Genomic DNA, 24,191 nt, shown 5'->3' on the forward strand with positions numbered 1-24,191 from the left:
GCACACCTGAGGACTGGGAGAAATTCAGAAACCAGCAGAGGAGGACAAAGGGCTTAATTAGGAAAGGGAAAAAAGATTGAGAGAAAGCTGGCAGGGAACATAAAAACTGACTGTAAAAGCTTTTCTAGATACGTGAAAAGAAAAAGATTGGTCAAGACAAATGTAGGTCCTTTACAGTCAGAAACAGGTGAATTGACCATAGGGAACAAAGACATGGCAGACCAATTGAATAACTACTTTGGTTCTGTCTTCACTAAGGAGGACATAAATAATCTTCCGGAAATAGTAAGGGACCGAGGGTCTAGTGAGATGGAGGAAGTGAGGGAAATACATGTTAGTAGGGAAGTGGCGTCAGGTAAATTGAAGGGATTAAAGGCAGATAAATCCCCAGGGCCAGATGGTCTGCATCCCAGAGTGCTTAAGGAAGCAGCCCAAGAAATAGTGGATGCATTAGTGATAATTTTTCAAAACTCCTTAGATTCTGGATTAGTTCCTGAGGATTGGAGGGTGGCTAATGTAACCCCATTTTTTAAAAAAGGAGGGAGAGAGAAACCGGGGAATTATAGACCGGTTAGTCTGACATCGGTGTTGGGGGAAATGCTAGAGTCGGTTATCAAAGATGTGATAATAGCACATTTGGAAAGAGGTGAAATCATCGGACAAAGTCAGCATGGATTTGTGAAAGGAAAATCATGTCTGACGAATCTTACAGAATTTTTTGAAGATGTAACTAGTAGAGTGGATAGGGGAGAGCCAGTGGATGTGGTATATTTAGATATTTAGGAGAAAGGGGAAGCTTTTTAGGACCGAGATGAGGAAAAACTTCTTCAGAGAGTGGTGAATCTGTGGAATTCTCTGCCACAGGAAACAGTTGAAGCTGGTTCATTGGCTATATTTAAGAGGAAGTTAGATATGGCCCTTGTGGCTAAAGGGATCAGGGGGTATGGAGAGAAAGCAGGTACAGGGTTCTGAGTTGGATGATCAGCCATGATCATACTGAATGGCGGTGCAGGTTCGAAGGGCCGAATGGCCTACTCCTGCACCTATTTTCTATGTTTCTATGTAACCATTGTTGGCAGAATCTCAGATGGTGACAAGAGGGTGTACAGGAGTGAGATACATCAGCTAGTTGAGTGGTGTCATAGCAACAATCTTGCACTCAAGGACAGTAAGACCAAAGAGCTGATTATGGACTTCAGAAAGGGTAAGAGAAGGGAACACAAACCAATCCTCACAAGATCAGAAGTGGAGAGAGTGAGCATTTTCAAGCTCCTGGGTGTCAATATTTCTGAGGACCTAACCTGGTCCCAACATACTGATACAGCTATAAAGAAGGCAAATCAGCAGCCATAATTCATTAGCAGTTTGAGGAGATCTGATTTGTCACCTAAAACACACAAAAACATCTACAGATGGAGAGCATCTGACTGGCTGCATCACTGTCATAAACTGCAAAGTTGTAAAATTAGTCAGCTCCATCATGGGTACTAGCCTCAGTAGTATCCAAGATTTGGCCTATCACATCTGCTCCTTCATTTCATCATGCTGGTCCAACTTTCCTCTCGGCCCCAGTCTCCTGCCTTCACCCCATATCCCTTCATTCCCTGACCAATCAAGAATTCATCAACCTCTGCTTTCAATATATACCAACTCTGCCTCCACAGCTGCCTGTGGCAAAGAATTCCACAATTCACCACTCTCTGGCTAAAGAAATTCCTCAATCTCCATTCTAAAACAACACCCCTCTATTCTGAGGCTGTCTCCTCTGGTCTTAGACTCTCCCACCATTGGAAACATCCTCTCTACATCCACACCTCTATCAAGACCTTTCACCATTCAATAGGTTTATCCATGCTAGAATCTTTCCTGTAATACCAAGGGCTCATAGCTTGTTAAGCAGCCTCATGTGTGGCACCTGGTCAAAGGCCTTCCAAGTACACACCAACCCACTCTCCTTTGTATGTCCTGCTTGTTACTACTTCAAAGAATTCCAACAGATTTGTTAGGCATGATTTTCCGTTAAGGAAACCATGTTGACTATGGCCTATTTTATCATGTGCCTTCAAGTACCCTGAGACCTCACCCTCGATAATAGACTCCAACATCTTTCCAACCACTGAGGTCAGACTGACTGGCCTATAGTTTCCTTTCTTCTACCTCTCTCCCTTCTTGAAGCATTGAGTGATATTTGCAATTTTCTTGTCCTCCAGAACCATTCCAGAATCTTGTGATTCTTGAAATCTCATTACTAATAACTCCATAATCTCTTCAGCTACCTCCTTCAGAACTCTGGGGTGTACACCATCTGGTCTAAGTGACTTATCTACCTTCAGACCTTTCAGTTTCCGGAGAACCTTCTGTCTAGTTATGGTAACTTCACACACATCATGCCCCCTGACACCTGGAACTTCCACTACACTGCTGGTGTCTTATATATATGTGTCACATTGAGCTGCAGCTGTAAAGTTAACAAATTTCAAAGCATATGCTGGTGTTATTAAACCTGATTCTGATGTGGCCTGTCAACCTTCAGGAAATTACAACAGAAAGAAAAGTAGAGGGGAAAGACTGGGTCAAAATTGGGAATACCATCTAAGCCTTCAGAACTAACGAAGTCCAAGACAATATTGGGAAAGTTAATGTCACTCACCTCAATAAGGGATGACAAACTTTTGCTTTCACAACTTTCCATATGTTGTCTCCTTATCCGTTAATATGCTAATTAATTTGTCCAAAATGCGCTTAAAATTTACCACTATTTTAGATGTAAAGGTATTATTGAACAAACCTTGCCAAGAGAGATGTATGATCCACATGTCCCCATCGAATGCTTGATAACTTTATCAGTGGGACACCACTAACAATTCAGTTTTTGCATCCCTATATCAACCACTGCAAACTTCAACTGTATATTTTCAGCACTGAAAATGCATAAGCTGTGTCCACATGAAAGCACAGTTCAGGATGGCCTGTGGCCAAGGCCCTTTTTATGACTGGGAACAATGGAGGAAATCTGAGATTCTGGCAATATTTTGATATCAATGATGATGGCAATGGAGGGGTAACTGATCAAGAGGATGAGAGGGAAATATGGTCATGGGTGGTCTGGAGACATGAGTGGTGTGCTGTGCTCAAATTGTCTGGTGGTATTGAGAAATTCCTTTCTTCTTAACCATTGGGAAGACTGATTTGTTCCAGGAGTGCCAGACAACTATGCTCAACGAAATGGTGCAAAACCAGCAATGATCCCAGTGGAATGCTGTCAAAGGAATAACCTGCAATGATCCCAGTGGGATGCTGTCAAAGGAATAACCTGCAATGATCCCAGTGGAATGCTGTCAAAAGAATAACCTGCAATGATCCCAGTGGAATGCTGTCAAAGGAATAACCTGCAATGATCCCAGTGGAATGCTGTCAAAGGAATAACCTGCAATGATCCCAGTGGGATGCTGTCAAAGGAATAACCTGCAATGATCCCAGTGGGATGCTGTCAAAGGAATAACCAGCAATGATCCCAGTGGGATGCTGTCAAAGGAATAACCAGCAATGATCCCAGTGGAATGCTGTCAAAGGAATAACCAGCAATGATCCCAGTGGAATGCTGTCAAAGGAATAACCTGCAATGATCCCAGTGGAATGCTGTCAAAGGAATAACCTGCAATGATCCCAGTGGAATGCTGTCAAAGGAATAACCTGCAATGATCCCAGTGGAATGCTGTCAAAGGAATAACCTGCAATGATCCCAGTGGGATGCTGTCAAAGGAATAACCTGCAACGATCCCAGTGGAATGCTGTCAAAGGAATAACCTGCAATGATCCCAGTGGAATGCTGTCAAAGGAATAACCTGCAATGATCCCAGTGGAATGCTGTCAAAGGAATAACCTGCAATGATCCCAGTGGAATGCTGTCAAAGGAATAACCTGCAATGATCCCAGTGGGATGCTGTCAAAGGAATAACCTGCAATGATCCCAGTGGGATGCTGTCAAAGGAATAACCTGCAATGATCCCAGTGGGATGCTGTCAAAGGAATAACCAGCAATGATCCCAGTGGAATGCTGTCAAAGGAATAACCTGCAATGATCCCAGTGGGATGCTGTCAAAGGAATAACCTGCAATGATCCCAGTGGAATGCTGTCAAAGGAATAACCTGCAATGATCCCAGTGGAATGCTGTCAAAGGAATAACCTGCAATGATCCCAGTGGGATGCTGTCAAAGGAATAACCTGCAATGATCCCAGTGGAATGCTGTCAAAGGAATAACCTGCAATGATCCCAGTGGGATGCTGTCAAAGGAACAACCTGCAATGTGACGCAGAGAGTCAAGGGAACAAGGGTGGTTCATACCCAGTTAATCGTCTGGAGTGATGCAGAACAGTCTGGAAATGATTCTTTCCTTGTTTCATTCAGAAGAAAAAATATTTGCTTTTCAACTGTACAATGTTGTAGAAATGCTTAGTGAATCAATCTTAAACTTATGGCATACTGAAAGAACTGTAGATACATCCTCCCACTGAGACCAATTGGTTAATTGCACCCAAAAAATAAAATGCACCTGAGAATAACTTACAAATAGCCACAACGCAAATTGTTTAAATATTTCCACATACCATTTTTTGATGAACAGATTTTGCTCACTACCACTTCTAGGAACATAATTTGATGAATTATCCATGATTTATTGAACTTACATTTCACAATAAAAATTGTAATTTTCAGCACAAAACTCTGTGGCAACACTGACATATTGCACAACAGTAGCAAAATATCATTTAACAACACTGCTTGCTTTTTATTCTTATCTGGGTGAAGACTGTTCCCAGCCATCAATATGTGTTTTTAAGCTATGACTTAGAAAGAAATCTGGGGAGGGCTGAGAACAAGATATCAAACAAAAAAAAGGAATACTTACTTTAATTGTATCTCTTTTGGACAGAATTCCAATCTGTCAAAATCTATGAAAATTAAAATACAACAATCATTCAAAAGTCTTCTGTCATAGTCTATTTACAGGAGCTATTAAATGGTTATTTCCATTACAAAATAGACCAAAATTTTCAATTGATTTTATTTTTAGTTAAACTTACCCAAGCCACACTCGCCAATGGCCACTACTTTCCCTTTGTTTTCTGTGGCCAATGTTTTCAGGTCACTCAAATACTGCTCTGGGTTATTCTGCTCAAATTCACCACACCGTGTGGGGTGACAGCCAACAGTACTGTAGAAAATATCTTTGAACCAACAAAATGAAAAAGAAATTGTCAGCATATTTGCACCAACCATTTATCATGGCTAGAGACAGACTGTGTATACATAGTCTACACTCCCTAGTGATGAGCAGGTTAATGGCTGGAATTAACAAGATAAATGCAGCTACTCCTGCAGCTATACAGTACATTTTCCAAAAGAAATAGTAAAGCAGAATAAATTTTAAGTTACCACTTGTCTTTGCTAGTTCCACTGCATCTGTACTATCTTGCAAACTGCCTCCAGTAATCATGAACTGAAAATTAAGACAAATCATTAGGCAAGACAAACCTTAAATGTATATACATAGAAGCTGATAAACACAAGAAAGTCTGCAGATGCTGGAAGTCCAGAGCATGCACATAAAATGCTGGAAATCCAAAGCAACACACCTCTATGGATGCTGCTGAGTTACTCCAGCATTTTGAGTCAGCTGCTTTGCATAGTTCCGTTGTTTTATTTTTAGGTCAGCATTATGTAATTCCAGAGTTGAGTGAAATCATGCCCCTAGGTCTCCTGATCTGTTATGCCCACTGCATGCCACAATCAATCAACAGTGCCAAATACAACCATCTTCAATGCCAGGGCCCCTCAGATTCTTCCTTCCACTCAAAACCCAACCATCCACATGTTGCACACTCCAAACAATCGTTGATCAATGCTGGGTTTCAAAGCATTCCTCCCCCCCCCCAATCTTTTTGTCCCACCTCTGACTCCATGACTCAGCCCAACACATTTGCTCCTATCCCCTTGTTGTTAGTCAAAGACTGAAATGGTTAAAGATGTCTTGCTGTACTGTAATCTAACACATCCTATAAAGTGCATTCTAATATCTGGGTCATATTGTGTGTATTTTTTTTAACATTTGCTCCACACTTTACATTCATGGGAAAATACGGATGTTTACTATCCAAATGGCATGTGGAACACTAACCAAATATTTAAGGAACAGTGTGAAGGTGGTATGCATCTATTCTCTATCTGCTTTGTATTCTGTAATGCCTGTTTATTATGGTAACTAGTCACATCAGTGGGGGCGTGGTAGAAGCTAAGGGAATAAATTATGTATTCTTGCTTATTTCATGGCAGCTTGTAGCATGGGACCGGCTGAAGTTGTATCTTTTGCTGACCGCTGAAATAACACAACACTGAATCATGCTTAGCTTACATCTGGGTACATCTAAGTTCATTGCTTCAAAATTGCATGTTTACTAATAAAGGATGACTCTTTGGAACAATTACTGGAGCTGGGGGTAGGTCATGCAAGTATAACAACTCTGTAACAGTCACAGGCTAGATGCAATTGTTTTGGTTTGGTTTTGCTGCTGCATTCTGTCAGCAAAAGTTTTCGACAGTTATACTTAATGAACGCTAAGAATACGGACATGTCCATGCAATTATGAGCACTGCAGCCTGGAGTAGTTTGTGGCAAGTAATGACCTTTTGTTGATTCATGCTGTGTGTTTGGGTTTAAAACAGTTTTGAATAGTCAGCATTGTCATGTCAAACTAGGTTGGACTGAAAAACTGTATAGTGGTGTCGACTACTCGGTTCTGTTGAAAATCTTAAGAATTGAATTGCTTCCATTGTTAAAAGCTGAACTGAATTTGTCTATGTTTTGTCTGGTTTGTGCACTTGGAAAATAACATGAGTTCAGCTGGAAGCAGTGCCCCTGAAGCCAAGACTAACAGAGCAATTAAACAAACATGCAATGTTGAAGACCAGTTTGTTGGAGGAAATTTAAATATTTATAAAGCCTGAGAACAGGCTGGGACTCGGCCTAAAGGTGATGAGTTAGAATAACAGTGTATCTAACATGCATGCAGCATGTTCTATTTGTAGCAGAATGACTCATGCATCTGATACCTCACTTGTATGCATTAGAATGGAGGCTGATCTAGCTGAGTTATACACAAGACAACAAATATTGAGGGACAAACATCCATTGGAAGAAAAGGAAGAACAGCTTTGGAGAAACCAGGAAGAACTTCAGAGGAAGAAGCAGTAGCTTAAGTTGCAGGAGAACATTGCAGCCAAGATAGCCAAAGTTAAAGTACTAAGGGCTTCAAGTGCCATGGGTGCTACACGTGTACCAGTAGAGCAGTTCTCTGCTGAGAATTCCTATGTTGACATGGCACAGAAAATTCAGCAAATTTGATCTCAATGTGGTACAGCTGAGGAACAAATGCCTATGAGCCATGAGTTTGAATTCCAAGGGGTAGTTCAGGATGTTTACTCTCAGCCTGTATCAAGGAGGCGCTCTGAACCTATGCCATATCCAATAGCACAAGGTGCCTCTGAGGACATTGACACACAGTAGGATGATACTCATGTTTCATGTAAAGGTTTAAATGCTGTGCTGGAGGCCATAAGGACACAAAAAGAAATAACAAACATAGTGATGCAACAACAATGCACTGTTTCTCTGCCTAAAAGATAAATTCAAATCTTCGAGTATCATTCATTTATGAGGGCTTTCAAGATTAGCACTGAAGGCAAGATGGCTGCAGATGCTGTGGATCAAAGAATACGTACACAACGCTGGAAGAACTCAGCAGGTGAGGCAGCATCCGTGAGAAAAGAGTAGCCAACGTTTTGGGCCGAGACCCTTCATCAGGAATGGGGAGGAAGAGAGGGCCGAAGCCCAGTAATAGAGATAGGGGAGGGGGTAGGGCCTAGAGGCGCCAGGTGGAAAACCAATCAGAGGAAAGATAAAGGGGGGAGGGGGAGAGGATAAGCATGAAAGAACTGTAGAGATAAAGAAGCAGAAAGTTGAAAGGGGAGAGAGGCAGAGAGGGACCTGGGATAGGAGAAGGGGGAGGGGGAGGGAATTACCAGAAATTGGAGAATTCAATGTTCATACCACCAGGCTGGAGGCTACCCAGACGGTAGATCAGGTGTTGCTCCTCCAACCTGAGTTTGGCTTCATCATGGCAGTAGAGGAGGCCATGTATGGACATATCTAGATGGGAATGAGAGGCAGAGTTGAAGTGGGTGGCAACCGGGAGGTCCTGTCTATTGTGACAGACGGAGCGGAGGTGCTCGACAAAGTGGTCCCCCAATCTGTGTCAGGTCTCGTCGATGTAGAGGAGGCCGCACCGGATGCAATAGACGACTCCAGCAGACTCATAGGTGAAGTGTTGCCTCACCTGGAAGGACTGTCTGGGGCCCGGAATGGTGGTAAGGGGGGAGGTGTGGACCAGGTAGTCGTGGAGGGAATGATCCCTGCGAAAAGCTGAGAGGGGTAGGGAGGGAAAGATGTGCTGGGTGGTGGGGTCCTGTTGAAGGTGGTGGAAGTTGCGGAGGATAATATGCCGGATCCGGAGGCTGGTGGGGTGGTAGGTGAGGACAAGGGGAATCCTGTCCCTGTTGTGGTGACGAGAGGATGGGTTAAGGGTTGAAGTGTGGGAAGTGGAAGAGATGCGGGTGAGGGCATCTTTGATGACGCCAGAAGGGAAACCACGATCCTGAAAGAAAGAGGACATTTGAGAAGTCCTGGAACGGAAAGCCTCATCCTGCGAGCAGATGTGGCGGAGACGGAGGAACTGGGAATAGGGAATGGCATTTTTGCAGGGTGGGAAGAGGTATAGTCAAGATAGTTATGGGAGTCAGTGGGTTTGTAGAAGATGTCAGTGGATAGTCTGTCTCCAGAGATGGAGACCGAGAGATCAAGAAAGGGGAGAGAAGTGTCCGAGATGGACCAAGTGAATTTAAGGGCTGGGTGAAAGTTAGAGGCAAAGTTGATGAAATTGACGAGCTCAGCATGGCTGCAGGAAGCAGCACCAATGTAGTCGTCAATGTTGCGGAGGAAAAGTTGGGGAGTGGTGCCAGTATAGATTTGGAGCATAGACTGTTCCACATAACCCACGAAGAGGTAGGCATAGCTGGGGCCCATGCGAGTGCCCATGGCTACGTCCTTGATCTGGGAAGAACCAAAGGAGAAGTTATTGAGAGTTAGAACAAGCTCCGCCAACTGGAGGAGTGTGGTGGTGCTGGGGAACTGGTGGGGTCTGTTATCCAAAAAGTAGTGGAGGGCTTTGAGGCCTTCTTGATGGGGGATGGAGGTGTATAAAGATTGAACATCCATGGTAAAAATTAAGCGGTCGGGGCTGGGGAATTGGAAGCTATTGAAGAGGTGAAGGGCATGGGATGTATCCTGGATGTAGGTGGGGAGAGACTGAACTATGGGGGATAAAATGGAGTCCAGGTAGGCAGACACAAGTTTGGTGGGGCAGGGGCAGGCTGAAACTGTGGGTCTGCCGGGACAGTCAGGCTTGTGGATCTTGGGGAGGAGGTAAAACCGAGCTGTGCGGGGTGTCACCCTAGAGAGCTTGTCAGAAGTTGCCAGCGGGCCAGCCCGGAGCAAGAATATCTAAAGGCCTAAGCTTTATTATAAGAAGATTTTGGTGATGAGCACAAAATTGCTGTGGCCTACATGGAAAAGGCTCTTTCTTGGTCCCATATCAAATTAGAAGATGTGAAAGCTCTTCAAGTTTTCTTAAAGGCTGCTGCAATGTTATGGAAGGCATGCAGGACATGCACAAGTTGGAAGATGGTCGTAAATAAATTGTCTGATGAACTTAGGAAAAAAAGATCAGTGGTCTGTAAACTGCAAAAAAAGGCACAACCGTAAGGTTACTTTCACTGAACATTGATGATTTTATTGAAAGGCAAGTAAAGATAGCTACACACCCAGAGCTTGGAAAACAATGCAATGCTACATCGCCAGGAGCAAATAAAGATATGAACAAAACTGGATCACAAACTCGTTCTCAAGCTAAATGAACAACTTTGCTGGTGTGGAAAGTGAAGCTGAAACTGAAAGTGAAGATGAAAAGGGTGCAGATTCCAAACAGACCATGAATGAAGCCAAAACAGCAGCGAGTACTGTCCTGATATCTAATGGCTTCATGGGGTCTGGTAATCATGACTATAAAGTTCCTATAATTCCAGCTCAGTTCAGGTGAAGTCCAAGAAGAGTAACAAGACAGTGGCTACTTGTGCTTTCCTAGTTCAAGGAAGTACAACAGTGCTCTGCACAGAGCGCCTCATGAATAAGCTCACTGGACAGGGAAAGGAACACACATTCTCTTACGCACCACGGGTCAAGAGAACGTTGGAAGTTGCTACGTTGTTTGATTGAAGTGGGCGGTTTAGATAGTGAAAACTATTGTGAACTGCATAACATCTATACGCAGAAACATCTGCCTGTCCACAAAGTGAACGTTGCTTGTCAGAGAAATCTTCAGGAATTATCGCACCTGAAGCATGTTTATTTGCCGGAAATGGGTTCAGCAATTGACCTGCTGATGGAATGTGCCAAAGACACTGGAGTCATTGCAAGTGATTCGCAGTATTAGTGACGGACCCTCTGCAATGAGAGCAATGCTGAATTAGACTATAAACAGACCATTGAAAGAAGACGGCGGTGTGGAAGGGGCTACCGTCGGCCAGAGCTGACAGGAAAAGGGACTTCAGTTTTACACTTAAATGAGCTTTGGCAGCAGCAATTCAAAACAGATTTTTCTAATACAGTCAAGAGGAGCAAACCTGGTTTGTCAGGAGAAAATCACAATCCAGGATAAACTGCTAGGAAATGTGTGTAAATGTTGAAGTTTCATGGCTCCAACATTCTAGTAGCGGGTAGTTGTAATTATTCTAGTATATTAGGGGGCTGGAATGTAGGAGCCATGTATCTATTCTCTATCCACTTTGTGTTGCGTGTTGCACAAATAAATTACATGTTCTTGCTTATTTTAAGGCAGTTTGTAGCTTGGAACTGGAAGAGGTTGTATCTTTTGCTGACCACTGAGAAAATGCTTAATAATGCTGAACAATGCTTAGCATGCATTTGGTTAGGCTTACGTTCATCACTTCAAGATTGTGTATTTTCTAATTACTAACACAGGATCGAATAAAGGATTCAAATCTTTGGAACAATCATTTCATTGGAGCTGAGGGTATGTAACGTAAGTATAACAAGCCCATAAGACTGCAGAAAATAGCCGAAAGGGTATATCCAGAATCTCAGTGTGGTTTCAGGTCAGACACTCCACAATCAACCTGATCTTCTCCCTTCAACAGCTACAAGAGAAAAGCAGAGAGCAAAGACAACCACTTTACGTCGCTTTCATTGACCTCACGAAGGCCTTCGACCTTGTCAGCAGAGACGGCCTGTTCAAAATCCTCGCCAGGATTGGTTGCCCCCCACCGAGGCTCCTCAGGATAGTTCAGTCATTCCACTCAGACATGAGGGGCGTCATTCAGTTTGACGGCTCTTCTGCGGAGGCCTTCGACATCTGCAGCGGTGTGAAGCAGGGCTGTGTGCTTGCCCCCACCCTGTTCGACATCTTCTTCGCAGTCATGCTGAAGCACGCCTTTGGAACATCAAGTGATGGTGTCTACCTCCACACCAGATCGGATGGGAGGCTGTTCAGTCTGTCCTGGCTGAGGATGAAAACCAAGGTTTGCGAAGTACTCATCAGGACATGTTGTTTGCAGACGATGCGGCACTGGCAACACACTCGGAAGAGCAACTGCAACGTCTCATGGACAGCTTCTCACGAGCCTGTCAGGATTTCAGCTTGACCATCAGCCTGAAGAAGACCAACGTGTTGGGCCAAGACGTTGAGCACCCCCCTGCCATTACCATCAACAACTACGAGCTGGAGGTAGTTCACGAGTTTACATACCTTGGCTCCACCATCATGGACAGTCTCTCACTACACCCCGAGATCGACAGACGGATCAGACGAGCAGCCTCAACATTCAGCAGGCTGACAAAGAGAGTCTGGGAGAACAGAAAGCTGACAATGCACACCAAGATTGCAGTCTAAAAGGGCCTGCGTCCTCAACACACTGCTTTACGGCAGCGAGACCTGGAGCCTCGACTTCAGACAAGCGGCGTCTCAACGTCTTCCACCTTCGCAGCCTGAGACGCATCCTGGACATGAAGTGGACTGACCGAGTCACCAACAATGAGGTCCTGGCCCAAGCCCAGATACCCAGCCTCTTCACCCTGCTCCAACAACGCCGTCTCCGCTGGCTGGGCCACGTACACCGCATGTCAGATGGGAGGATCCTGTAAGACCTGCTGTAAGGGGAACTGGCCTCCGGCAAGAGAGCACAAGGACGGCCCCATCTTCGTTTCAAAGATGTCTGCAAGACAGACATTAAGCCACTGAACATGAACGTCGAGAGGTGGGAGGACATTGCAAGCAATCGCTCTCGCTGGAGGCTGGAACTACGCAGAGGTCTAAAAAAATAGAAGCTGAGGCTTGCTGCTAAAGAAAAGCGCACTCGCTGAAAAAACATCACCGAGACTGTCACTCCCGTGTGGGCCTCTACAGCCACAACAGACGCTGCTCTACCAACACAGACTGAAACAAGACTTTCCAAGCGCAGATCCATGGTCTCGTGAGACTAACGGATGCCATCAGCAGTCGCAGGATCAATTTTGCTGCTATGCATGCCATGAATTTAGGATTTGATTTAATGTTATACATTAATCTGGCAATTCAATCTTAATCTCCTAATATCTAAACAGTATACAAACAGAATTTTAAACAAAAATTTTAAAAGCTCTTCTTCTTCAACACCAAGCAGAATTTTGCTTACCTTCTGAACTCCAGTTTTTACTGCCCTCTGCACCACATCTAGAAAGTCATCTGTAAGAGCCCACAAACAAATTGCGTATTTTAAAAAAACCTCTTGTGAGACAAGTGTTCAGGTGCTCTTATTTATCAAACCTTTGGTAAGTAAATAACATTTTGCATACAGGAGGACACTATGCCAATATTACGGTCAGCGATCATAATTTTTCAAAATAGCCACATATTAAGTAGCCACTACAAACAATTTTACAGCTTGTTCCTTTTTGGAAATATGTTATTCCAAATTATGTCCCGGTTTATTCTCTCTACTTTTTCTTCTATAATGTATCTCTGGAGGGCTTCTAATATTGTTCAGGATTTATCTAATACTTTCTATTTTCATATACTAAGGGGACAGTAATGATAAAATAAAAACACTTTCAATTATGCAGCAGCTACCTTATCTTAAAACTGTTTCAGACATTTTACAAGGAGTGAATTAATCTGGTCAATTAATATTAAGTTATCCACAGGCATAGATAACATAAAAATGTAGAGTTGTGGAATTGTACATTAGGCCTGTCAGCCAGTTATGCTGGTGCTTATACCAATTCTATAGCATTCGCAATGTCGGTTCGTCTACATTGGAGAACCCAAAATGCAGATTGGGAGACTGCTTAAGCATTTGTTTTCAGTCTGAAGAGGTGACTCAAAGTGTTGTTGCCTGCCACTCTAATTCTCCATTCCACTCCTACTCTGACCTATTTGTCTCATACAGTTGTAACAGTGCCTGTAAATGACTGACTGAATGACAATAATCACCATGGCAATCCTATCAGAGATATTTCTTGTGTCGCATCCATCACTTTCCCCATCCTCTGCAATTCAAAACTTATTCTCTCTTTCCCCATTTCTGACAGCTCTTTGACTCAAAACATTAACTGTTACTCTTTCCACTGAAAATGCCTGACATGCTGATCTTTTTCTTTTTACACATTGTTTTGATATTAACAGACATTATTTAAATAAGCTATTTTATATATATTTTTCTCCTTGACACCGGATAAAATTTTAATTTTCATTATTTTCTCCTAACTTGTGTAGTTATCATTTTGTTTTGGAGTGGAGAATACTTAAATGAAATTACCATCTCCAAGAAAATCCTGCATAAGATTAAGAACACAAGTTAGGATGGAAAAATCATTAGCAATTCAGTATGCTAGGATACATCAAAACAAACTGCTGGGGGCACTCAGAAGATCAGGCAGCATCTGTGGAAGGACATGGACAGCTGATGTTTAGCAGCCAGATCCCTCCATGTGCCTTTTTACATCTCCTTTAGGTTAGGATACTCTTGTTACCACAAGAGGTCACTCTAAGTACAATAGTAGCCAGACACCTGAACTGCATGGTTTAAATTTTAAATTGGTTTATTTCTATCATATGTACCAAGAAATAGTGAAAAACGTTTCTTGAAGACCATTCATGTAGTTAAATTCATTACAACAGTGCAGAGAGATAGTACAAGGTAAAACAATAACAGAATGCAGAATAAAGTAGGTATTACAGAGAAAGGACAGTGCAGGTAGACAAAAAGGTGCACAATGACAATAAGCTAGACTGTGAGGTTCACAGTCTATCTCATACTAGGTGACTATTCGATAGTCTAATAAGCAACAGGATAGAAGCTGCCCTTGAGCCTGCCGATACCTGCTAACAGGCTTTTATAATTTGTGCCTTATAGGAGTTGTGAGCAGAGAGAATATGTGGGTGAGTGGGGGGGGGGGGGGTCTTTGATCATGCTGGCTGCTTTACTGAGGGTAGAATGGATTCATGGTTGGGAGGCTGTTTTCCATGAGGTACTGAACTCTGTCCACAACTCTCTGTGGTCGTTGGCAGAGCAGTTGCCATACCATGATGCATTCAGACAGGATGCATTGATAAAAATTGGTGAAGATCAAAGGGGGTATGCCAAGATTCTTTTGCCACCTGAGGAAGTAGAAGCACCTGTGAGCATACTTGGGTGTACATGGCTGGACCAGGACAGACCATTGGTGATGTTCACCGCTGGGAACTTGAAGCTCGGAATCCTCCCGACCTCAGCATTGTTGGTCTAAACAGGAGCATGTGTAATTTCCTCCCCCCCCCCCCCCCCATCCCCAAATTCCTGGAGTTAATGATCAACTTTTTATTTTGCTGACACTGAGGGAAATGTTGCTGAAATGACACCATGTCACTGGGTTCTCTATCTCCTTCCTGTAATCTGACTCACTGTTATGTGAGATAAAGTCCACTACAGTGGCATCAACTGCAAACTTGTATGTGGAGTAAAAGGAGAATCTAGCCACACAATTGTGAGTGCACAGGGAGTAGAGTTGAGTGCTTGAGGACACAGCCTTGTGGGCTGCCAGTGTTGAGGATAATCTAGTGAAAACCTATCATTACTGACTACTCTGGCTGGTCAGGAAATCAAGGATCCATTTGCCAAGGGTGGGGGGGGTGTTGAGTCTTAGGTCTGAGAGTTGGGATAAGTTTGCTTGGAAATATAGTATTCAAGGTAGAACTATAGTCAATAAACAATAGTCTAAGATAGGTGCCTTTACTGTCCGGATACTCCAGAGATGTGGGGCCAGGGAAATTACATCTCCAATAGATTGGATTTCTCAGTTGAGGTAGTCTGGGAAGCTGGATTTAATGTGTGCCAAGACCAGCATCTCAAAGCACTTCATGATGGTGGGTGTTGGAGCCAGTTGGTGGTAGTCATTAAGGCACATTACCTTGTTTTTCTTAAGTACCAGGGTGATAATGGTCTTCTTAAAGCAGGTGGGAACCTTAGACTGAAGCAGAGAAAGGTTAAAAAATGTCAGCAAATATGACTGCCAGCTGACTACACAGGGTATAAGGACATGACCAAGGAAACCATCTGGGCCAGATGCATATCATTGGTTGACTATTGGGAATTTCATCTTATGTCCAAATGGTGACTTTGGTTCAGGTGCCCTGGAGACTGTTGGGGTGGTAGTGATGTTCTAATATCCCTCAGTATAGACCAGAAGATATAGGAGCAGAATTAAGTCATTTGGCCCATTGAGTCTGCTCTGCCATTTCAATATGGCTGATCTAATTTTCCTCTCAGCACCAATCTGCTGCATTCTCCCCATACCCCTTCATGCCCCGACCAATCGAGAATCTATCAACCTCTGCCTTAAATATACAAGATTTGGCCTCCATTGCTGCATGTGGCAAAGAATTCCATAGATTCACCACTCTCTAGTTAAATGAATTCCTCCTCATCTGCATTCTAAAAGGACGCTCCTCTATTCTGAGGCTGTGCCCTCTGGTCTTAGACTCTCCCAGCATAGGAAACATCCTCTCCACACCCACTCTATCAAGGCCTTTCACCATTCGATAGGTTTCAATGAGGTCACCCCTCATTCTTCTGAGTTCCTGTGAACATCAGATGCTCTTCATATGACAAGCCATTCAATCCTGGATCGCTTTCATGAACCTCCTTTGAAGCCTTTCCAGTTTCAACACATCCTTTCTAAGATGAGGTGCCCAAACATGCTCACAATACTCCAAATAAGGCCCCACCAGTGATTTATAAAGTCTCAACATTACATCCTTGCTTTTATATTTTAGTCCTCTTGAAATGAATGCTAACACTGCATTTGCCTTCCTCATCACCAACTCAACCTTCAAATTAACCTTTAGCGAATCCTGTACAAGGACTCCCAAGCCCCTTTGCACTTCAGGTTTTTGAATTTTCTCTCCGTTTAGAAAACAGTCCAACCTTTTATTTCTTCTACAAAGTGTCAGGAACTTTATGGTCATGCACTGCATTCCCTCTGCCATTTCTTTGCCCATTCTCCTAATCGAAGTCCTTCTTTAGCCTCTTTACTTCTTCAAAACTACCTGCCCCCCACCCACCTTCATATTGTCTGCAAACTTTACAACAAAGCCATCAATTCCATCATCCAAATTATTGAAATATTATGTAAAAAGAATTGGTCCCAACACAGACCCCTGTGAAACACAACATGTCACTGGCAGCCAACCAGAAACTCTTTGCCTCCTGGCAATCAGCCACTGTTTTATCCATGCTAGAATCTTCCCTGTAATACCACAAGCTTGTAGCTTGTTAAAACAGCCTCAGGTGTGGCACCTTGTCATAGGCCTTCTGAAAACCCAAGTACACAACATCAACAATTCTCCTTTGTCTATCCTGCTTGGTACTTCTTCAAAAAATTCCAACAGATCTGTCAGGCAAGATTTTCCCTTGACGAAACTACGCTGACCACGACCTATTTTATCATGTGTCTCCAAGTACCCTGAGACATCATCCTTAATAATCGACTCCAACATTTTCCCAGCCACTGAAGTCAGACTAACTGACCTAGAGTTTCTTCTGCCTCTTTCCCTTCTTGAAGAGTGGAGTGACACCTGCAGTTTTCCAGTCTTCTGGAACTTTTGCAGAATCTTGAATGATAATTTCTAATGCCTCCACAATCTCTTCAGCCACCCCTTTCAGAACTCTGGGGTGTACACCATCTGGTCCAGGTAACTTATCTACTTTCAGTCTTTTCAGTTCCCCAAGAAATTTCACCTTAGTTATGGTAACTTCACACATTTCATGCCTTATGATACCTGGAGCTTCCACCATGCTGCTAGTGTCTTCCATAGTGAAGACACTAGCACTCAACAGTTAAAATGTGTATTGAATGTATTAGCTGAACTGGAAGGGATGAGCTGATGTTGCTGATACTGCCTGAATTCATCTTGTAGCTGCTATAGTTTGCAAGGGCTGCCACAACTGACTGATAACTTTACAGAGGTCACATTTCAATTTCAGTTATGGATCAGTGACACCTGATTTGAAAGCTGCAGTCCTGGTCTTCAGAAGGGCCTGGATCTCCCGATTCATCGATGGTTTCTGGTCTGGGAACACCTGGACTGTCCTCCTTGGTACACAGTTCTCAAAACACTTGCTGATAAATTTTTTGAAGGTGGTGACCTGCTGACTTCTTCAAAATGGACCAGGCTACAAAGCAGTCATGCACAAACCTCAGACCAGCACTACACGGCTTTCTGTACTCAATCTCATGTTTCAGCTTCCATTCGCATTTAGGGAGAAGGAGCACACCCTGGCGCTCTGACTTACTACAGTGTGGGCAGGGGTTGGCTCAGTAGCATCTTTGAGGGCTGTTTAGCATGGTCAGGGAGGTTTGGACCACTGGTGGGACAGTAGACATGCTAGCAGTATTTTAGTAATACACTTTTGAAGTTGGCATGTTTAAAGTCACCAGCAATGGAGAAGGCTCTAGTATATCCCATTTCAAAGCTGTTGACTTTGAAGTGGGATAATCAAATAATTATACTTTGTCAACACGAGTGAATCTGCAGATGTGGAAATAAATAAAAAACACAAAATGCTGGCAGAACTCAGCAGGCCAGACAGCATCTATGGGAGGAAGTAGTGACGACGTTTCAGGCCAAAACCCTTCATCAGGAGTATCGGCCCGAAACATCGTCACTACCTCCTCCCATAGATGCTGTCTGGCCTGCTGAGTTCTGCCAGCATTTTGTGTTTTTTAATTATACTTTGTGCTCAGTGTATCATTCTTTGAATGCAGGCTTCACGGCCACCTGTAGACTACCTTTAGGACACCTGAAGTGAACTCCCCTGGCAGGTAGTAATGGGCAATATTTCACCGTTAGTTCTTTCAAGCTGGGTGTGCCTTTTTAAAGGGGAAGTGAGGAAGTGACTGAGGGGAGGTGAGAGTAACTGGGGAATGATAATGGCAGTGAATCAAAAGGCAGATGAGATGGCTATGGATTATGCAGAACATAAATATTGAGTGTATGAGGAGTATTCCAGGTTAGATAATCCCGGGAGGGATGACCAAGTCTTCCTGAAAACGATGAAGGAAAGCCTGAGCTCAGCCCACTAGGAAGTTTTAGATTTAGGCATAACAGTGGGGTTGACCTGTGGGTCAGTGAGATAGACTGAGAAAGTGCAAGAGAGATCCTAAGGTGGCTACAGTAGATGCAGCTGCTGTGATGTCCCAGAGCGTTTTGTTTGTCAGCAACCAGGGCATGAAGCAAGGAACTGCTGGAATAGATATGGGAGGGTAAAGGAGTTGATATGCTACAGGTGTGGCCTGTTGGGACATGGTTGGAGGCAGTGTCCAAAAAAAAGGAAAGAAAAACAGGTGAATGTCACAGCAGACATGCAATCTCTCAGCCCACCGGAGCCCAGTCTGACCAATCTGATCAGATCATAGAGCTAGTAAAGACAGCTCAAAAAAGCTGGATGAACTCAGCAGGTCGGGCAGCATCCGTTGAAAGCTTCTTTCAACGGATGCTGCCCGACCTGCTGAGTTCATCCAGCTTTTTTGTACGTCTTGATTTGACCACAGCATCTGCAGTGTACTTTGTGTTTAGTAAAGACGGCTCCTAGGTCAGAAAAAGATATGGCAGCGGGCCCCACTGCCAGTGCTAGTGACCCATGGATGTACACAACAGCATTGTTAGGGGGCCGGCAATGCAATATGTTAGTGGACACAGGGGCATCAGTATCGATAACTGACCTACCCTTGTCAACAACCAAAGAGGCTATTTATATTAGGGGTGTAGGAGGGAAAACACTGAAAGTAAACAGAAGCAAGTTGCAAACACTCAAAATCCGGGGAGTGCAGCTTCCAGTGTACTTTTGAGTATACCAAACACAAACGGGATTCTGAATGAAAAAACTGTTCCCGATTCCAGATAATTGAAAAATCAAAAATGTCATGCAAATTCTGTTTTTTCTTCACAACAAAAATCTGCTGGAGGAACTCAGCAGATTGAGCAACACTTGAAGAAGAAAAGGAATAGTCAATGCTTTGGGTCAAAACCTTGTATTAGGGCTACCATCCAGGAATCAGAATATCGTCATCATGAAGTAAAGCAAAAATAATGGTGCGATGCAATTTAATTTCTAGGCACATCAGCTTACAATGTTAACTGCCAACTGTGCCCCAAGGGAAAAAAGCAAGAAGTCAGCTAAATAGTTGAAAATGTTCTTCACTGACTATTTGATAATGTAGTAATGCTAATAGTATTAAAGACATGTAATCCATCTTATCTGACCTTACTCATTTCTCCAGAACAAAATACTAATTCAAGTTTGTAATTGCTTATCCAACCTTCTATTAATGACCATTAAAAGGAAACTGAAAGTTATCTCACATTTAAGTACAAAATTTAAACATCAAGTACAAAACAGTAATTTAAAAATACTAAGTTCCTGTGCTCAAGCACAAGTAGCATTTCATAAAATATTTAGATAATTATCTTCTTTGAATACAAAAACGATGTATATTTTATTATAACACTTACCTTGATGCTTCTGAGTACCACGATAAATCCCATGAAACATAGGATCTGTCAGATTTATACCAATATCTGTTAAAGGAGTAAAACAGATGAAATAAATTAAAGAGATCAATGGAATTAAATGGTAAAAAGGGCAACATAAAGAGAATATGAGAGAATCAACTTAAATTATTTTAGATTGTTATTAGCTTCATTTATATTTATATTGCATATACGTCTGTGTATTTCCCTCTCATATTTTAGAATGAAAGCAATTCCCAACCAAAGATAAAAACAAAATGTTGTCATTAACTTTTCATGAATTGGCCCACGCAAGCACCACTTCAGGAAGCAAACCAATTGAAAATTTGTTGCATGGAAGAATAAAAACTGCAATGAATGTTGTTCATTTATTAAAAGCAGCGTTGTAATTTATTAACTCTTTGTTTTTTCCCTACTCTCTCTCTCTCTAAATATTTTTCCTTCAGATGTCTTGGCACATATTCCATACAGTGGATTCCGATTAAATGGGCCATCTGTTAATTAGTGAAGCTGGTTATTTGGTACAACTTCTAAAAGAGCAAAAACTAGTCAAGAAAATAGACAGGATTCCCTTCATTTATTTGGGACACTATCCCACTTAATTGGGACAGGTGACTGTTTCTACCTAGTATCAATTGTGTGCATTTATGTGGCAATTAGACACTATCTACAGCTCTAGTGCTTACAGCGAATAATTTTTAAATAGCATCGGTTGTGTGTGTTTGTGTTCAAAAATCAGTGATTTTTGTCACTGATAGTTGGTGAGAAGTAAGTAATAACATGGTAATTCCGAACTGTTTTGCTAATTGCAGTTTTAAGCACTCAGGCTTGGAGATGTCAGAGATGGGTGGGTCTGAAAATGGAACCTACTTCAATACTTCAGCAAGTTAGGAACTACGTAGAATTTGAAGGTATCGACAATCATCTTGCATGTTACAATCAAAATGAAAATTTGAAGGATGAAATCATCAAATGCATTGTACGAGACCATTTCATTATCTGTACTTGGTGTCTGCGCCGATGTTATTCATTTACAGTCAATCAAAAGAACGCAGCTATGTACATTGGATAAATCCCACTGTTGGTAACTATTGGGAACTACAGCTTTTTCGTACTGTAGTAGTATTTAATGTTATAATTTGTTTCGTATTTCATTTAAATGCATAATTTCTTATATTAGTTTGTCTTTTTTTAATATATGTTTTAACTATTTCCATCACGTAATTGGGCAAAAATGTACTGGTCCCGATGTGTCCCAATTAATCAGAGTCCATTGTATTCAGTTATCAGCTAATTTTTCAGGAACCTGCATGTGTACAAGGCTGTCATGCTTCTGTGTTTAAAAACTGTGGATGTTTTCTATCCCTTCTACATGCAGTTCCTAAATTAACGATTCTGAATCTGATTTTGCTATCTATACTTTCACCTCCTTTCCTAAAGCTATTATTGAGCTACCAGGGATCACATTCACTTGTTTCTATTTTTACTTATCTAATCAAGGAATCACCTGCAGTAACTCCATTCCCACAGCTATTAACTGGCATCCCCCAAGGAGCTAACATCTTTAGATTTCCTACATCTATTGCCCCTAAAAAGAAGAAATACACAAATGGTAAAATAGTACAACCGTGGCTGACAAGGGAAGTCAAAGCTATTGTAAAAGCAAAAGAAAGGGTAAAACAAAGCAAAATGGTACATGGAGCTTAGAAAAATAGAGGGCTATGGGCAATCCTGGGTAATTTCTAAAGTAAGTACATGTTCAGCCAGCATTGTGGACTGAAGTGCCTGTACTGTGCTGTAGATTTTCTGTTTCTAAAGATTACTGGGAAGATAGAGGAATGGTAAGTTTTTAAAAACCTACAGAGAGCAACTTTTAAAAAATCATTAGAAGGGAAAAGATGAAATATGAAAGCAAGTTAGCAAATAATATCAAAGTAGGTAGTAAAAGTTTTTCAAGTATGTTAAAAATAAAAGAGAAGTGAGAGTGGACATTGGACTGCCAGAAAATGAGGCAGGAGAAATAACAACAGGGGACAAGGAGATGGCTGATGAACTAAATCAGTATTTTACGCCAGTCTTCACTTTGGAAGACAATGTCTGCTGTTGTAGTGTGTGAAGGAAGAGAAGTGGGTGCAGTTACTGTTACAAGAGAGAACATGCTCAAAAAGCTGAAAGACCTAAAGGTACATAAGTCACCCAGACCAGAGGAACTGCATCCCAGGGTTCTGAAAGAGGCAGCATTAGAGATTGTGGTGGCATTAGAAATGATCTTTCAAAAATTACTGGACTTCGGCATGCTGCCAGAGGACTAGAAAATTGCAAATGTTACTCCACCCTTTAAGAAAGGAGGAAGGCAGCAGAAAAGAAATTATAGACCAGTTAGCCTGACCTCAGTGGTTCGGAAGATGTTAGAGTCAATTGTTAAGGATGAGGTGATGGAGTGTTTGGTGACACAGACAAGATAGTACAAAGTCAGCATGATTTCCTTCAGGGAAAATCCTGCCTGATGAAACTTAGAATTCTTTGAGATTACAAGTAGGATAGATAAAGGGATGTTGTATATTTGGACTTTCAGAAGGCCTTTGACAAGATGCCACAAATAAGGCTGCTTACCAAGATAAGAGCCCATGGTATCACAGGAAAGTTACGAAGATGGTTACAGCATTGGCTGATTGGTAGGAGGCAATGAGTGGGAATAAAAGGATCCTTTTCTGGTTGGCTGCCAGTGATTAGTGGTGTTCCGCAGGAGTTGGTGTTGGAACCACTTCTTTTTATGTTGTATATAAATAATTTAGATCATATATGTCAAACTCAAGGCCCGCGGGCCAAATCCGGCCCGCGGTGGAATTATCTTTGGCCCGCGAGATAATATCTAATTACTATTAAAGCTGGTCCCAGTAATCGAAGCGCCTATGGCGTATGATATGGCTAATGCTGAGTTTATTCAGGTACCAGGTTTTCAGGGTTTTTAGTGTTTATTCGGCAGTCTTCTTCATAAGAAACGGAATTTGTAAAGTGAAACACTTTGTAGTTATAGCAGAGACTGAGACACATGAAAGCAGGCTGAAAAAACGGAGGCAATGAAAGCTGCGTTCGCACGCGTCCGACTGATCCGGCCAGCATGAAGCTGCATTTTGCTCAATCCAGCCCGTGACCTAAAATGAGTTTGACACCCCTGATTTAGATGATGGAATAGATGGCTTTGTTGTCTAATTTGCAGATGATACGAAGATTGGTGGAGAAGCAGGTAGTGTTGAGGAAACAGGTAGGATGCAGAAAGATTTAGATAGATTAGGAGAATGGTCAATAAAGTAGCAAATGAAATACAATGTTGGAAAATCTATGGTCATGCACTTTGGTAGCAGAAATAAATAAGCAGGCTATTTTCTAAATGGGGAGAAAATCCAGGAATCTAAGATGCAGACGGACTTGGGAGTCATTGTGCAGAAAACACTGAAGGTTAACCTGAGGTTGCAGGTTGAGTCGGTGGTGAGGAAGGCAAATGCCATGTTAGCATTTATTTCTAGAAGTCTAGAATACAAGAACAAGGATGTGATGCTGAGGTTTTATAAGGTACTGGTAAGGCCTCGCCTTGAGTATTGTGAACAGTTTTGGGCTCCTCATCTTAGAAAAAATGTGCTGAAAATGGAGAGGGTCCAGAGGAGGTTCACAAGGATGATTCCAGGAATTAAAGGTTTACCATATGAGGAACATTTGATGGTTCTGGGACCATACTCGCTGGAATTCAGAAAGAAGAAGGGGGGATCTCATTGAAACCTTTTGAATGTTGAAAGGCCTAGACAGAGTAGATGTGGAAAGTTTGTTTCCCATGGTGGGAGAGTCTAGGACAAAAGGGCACAGCCTCAGGGTAGAGGGGTGCCCTTTCAAAACAAAGATGTGGAGAAATTTCTTTAGCCAAAGGGTGGTGAATTTGTGGAATTTGTTGCCACATGCA

General features: G+C 42.4%; 1 protein-coding gene across 3 annotated transcripts in view; it reads right to left on the bottom strand.

The window, feature by feature from the left end:
- The window catches only part of tatdn1 (TatD DNase domain containing 1), a 76,096-nt gene that overhangs the window by 42,149 nt on the left and 9,756 nt on the right, over positions 1–24,191 (bottom strand). For 2 of the 3 annotated variants that reach the window (XM_073043374.1, XM_073043382.1), the window contains exons 2-6: positions 20,219–20,284; positions 12,864–12,913; positions 5,439–5,502; positions 5,087–5,230; positions 4,912–4,954 (exon numbers count right to left, since the gene is read on the bottom strand). In XM_073043374.1, the coding sequence (XP_072899475.1) occupies positions 4,912–4,954; positions 5,087–5,230; positions 5,439–5,502; positions 12,864–12,913; positions 20,219–20,284 (367 nt within the window). Of the gene's footprint in view, positions 1–4,911; positions 4,955–5,086; positions 5,231–5,438; positions 5,503–12,863; positions 12,914–15,615; positions 15,676–20,218; positions 20,285–24,191 lie in introns of all 3 variants that reach the window. The other variant, XM_073043393.1, reaches the window with a different exon arrangement.

Source organism: Hemitrygon akajei, chromosome 1, assembly GCF_048418815.1.
Source record: "Hemitrygon akajei chromosome 1, sHemAka1.3, whole genome shotgun sequence".
NCBI lineage: Eukaryota > Metazoa > Chordata > Chondrichthyes > Myliobatiformes > Dasyatidae > Hemitrygon > Hemitrygon akajei.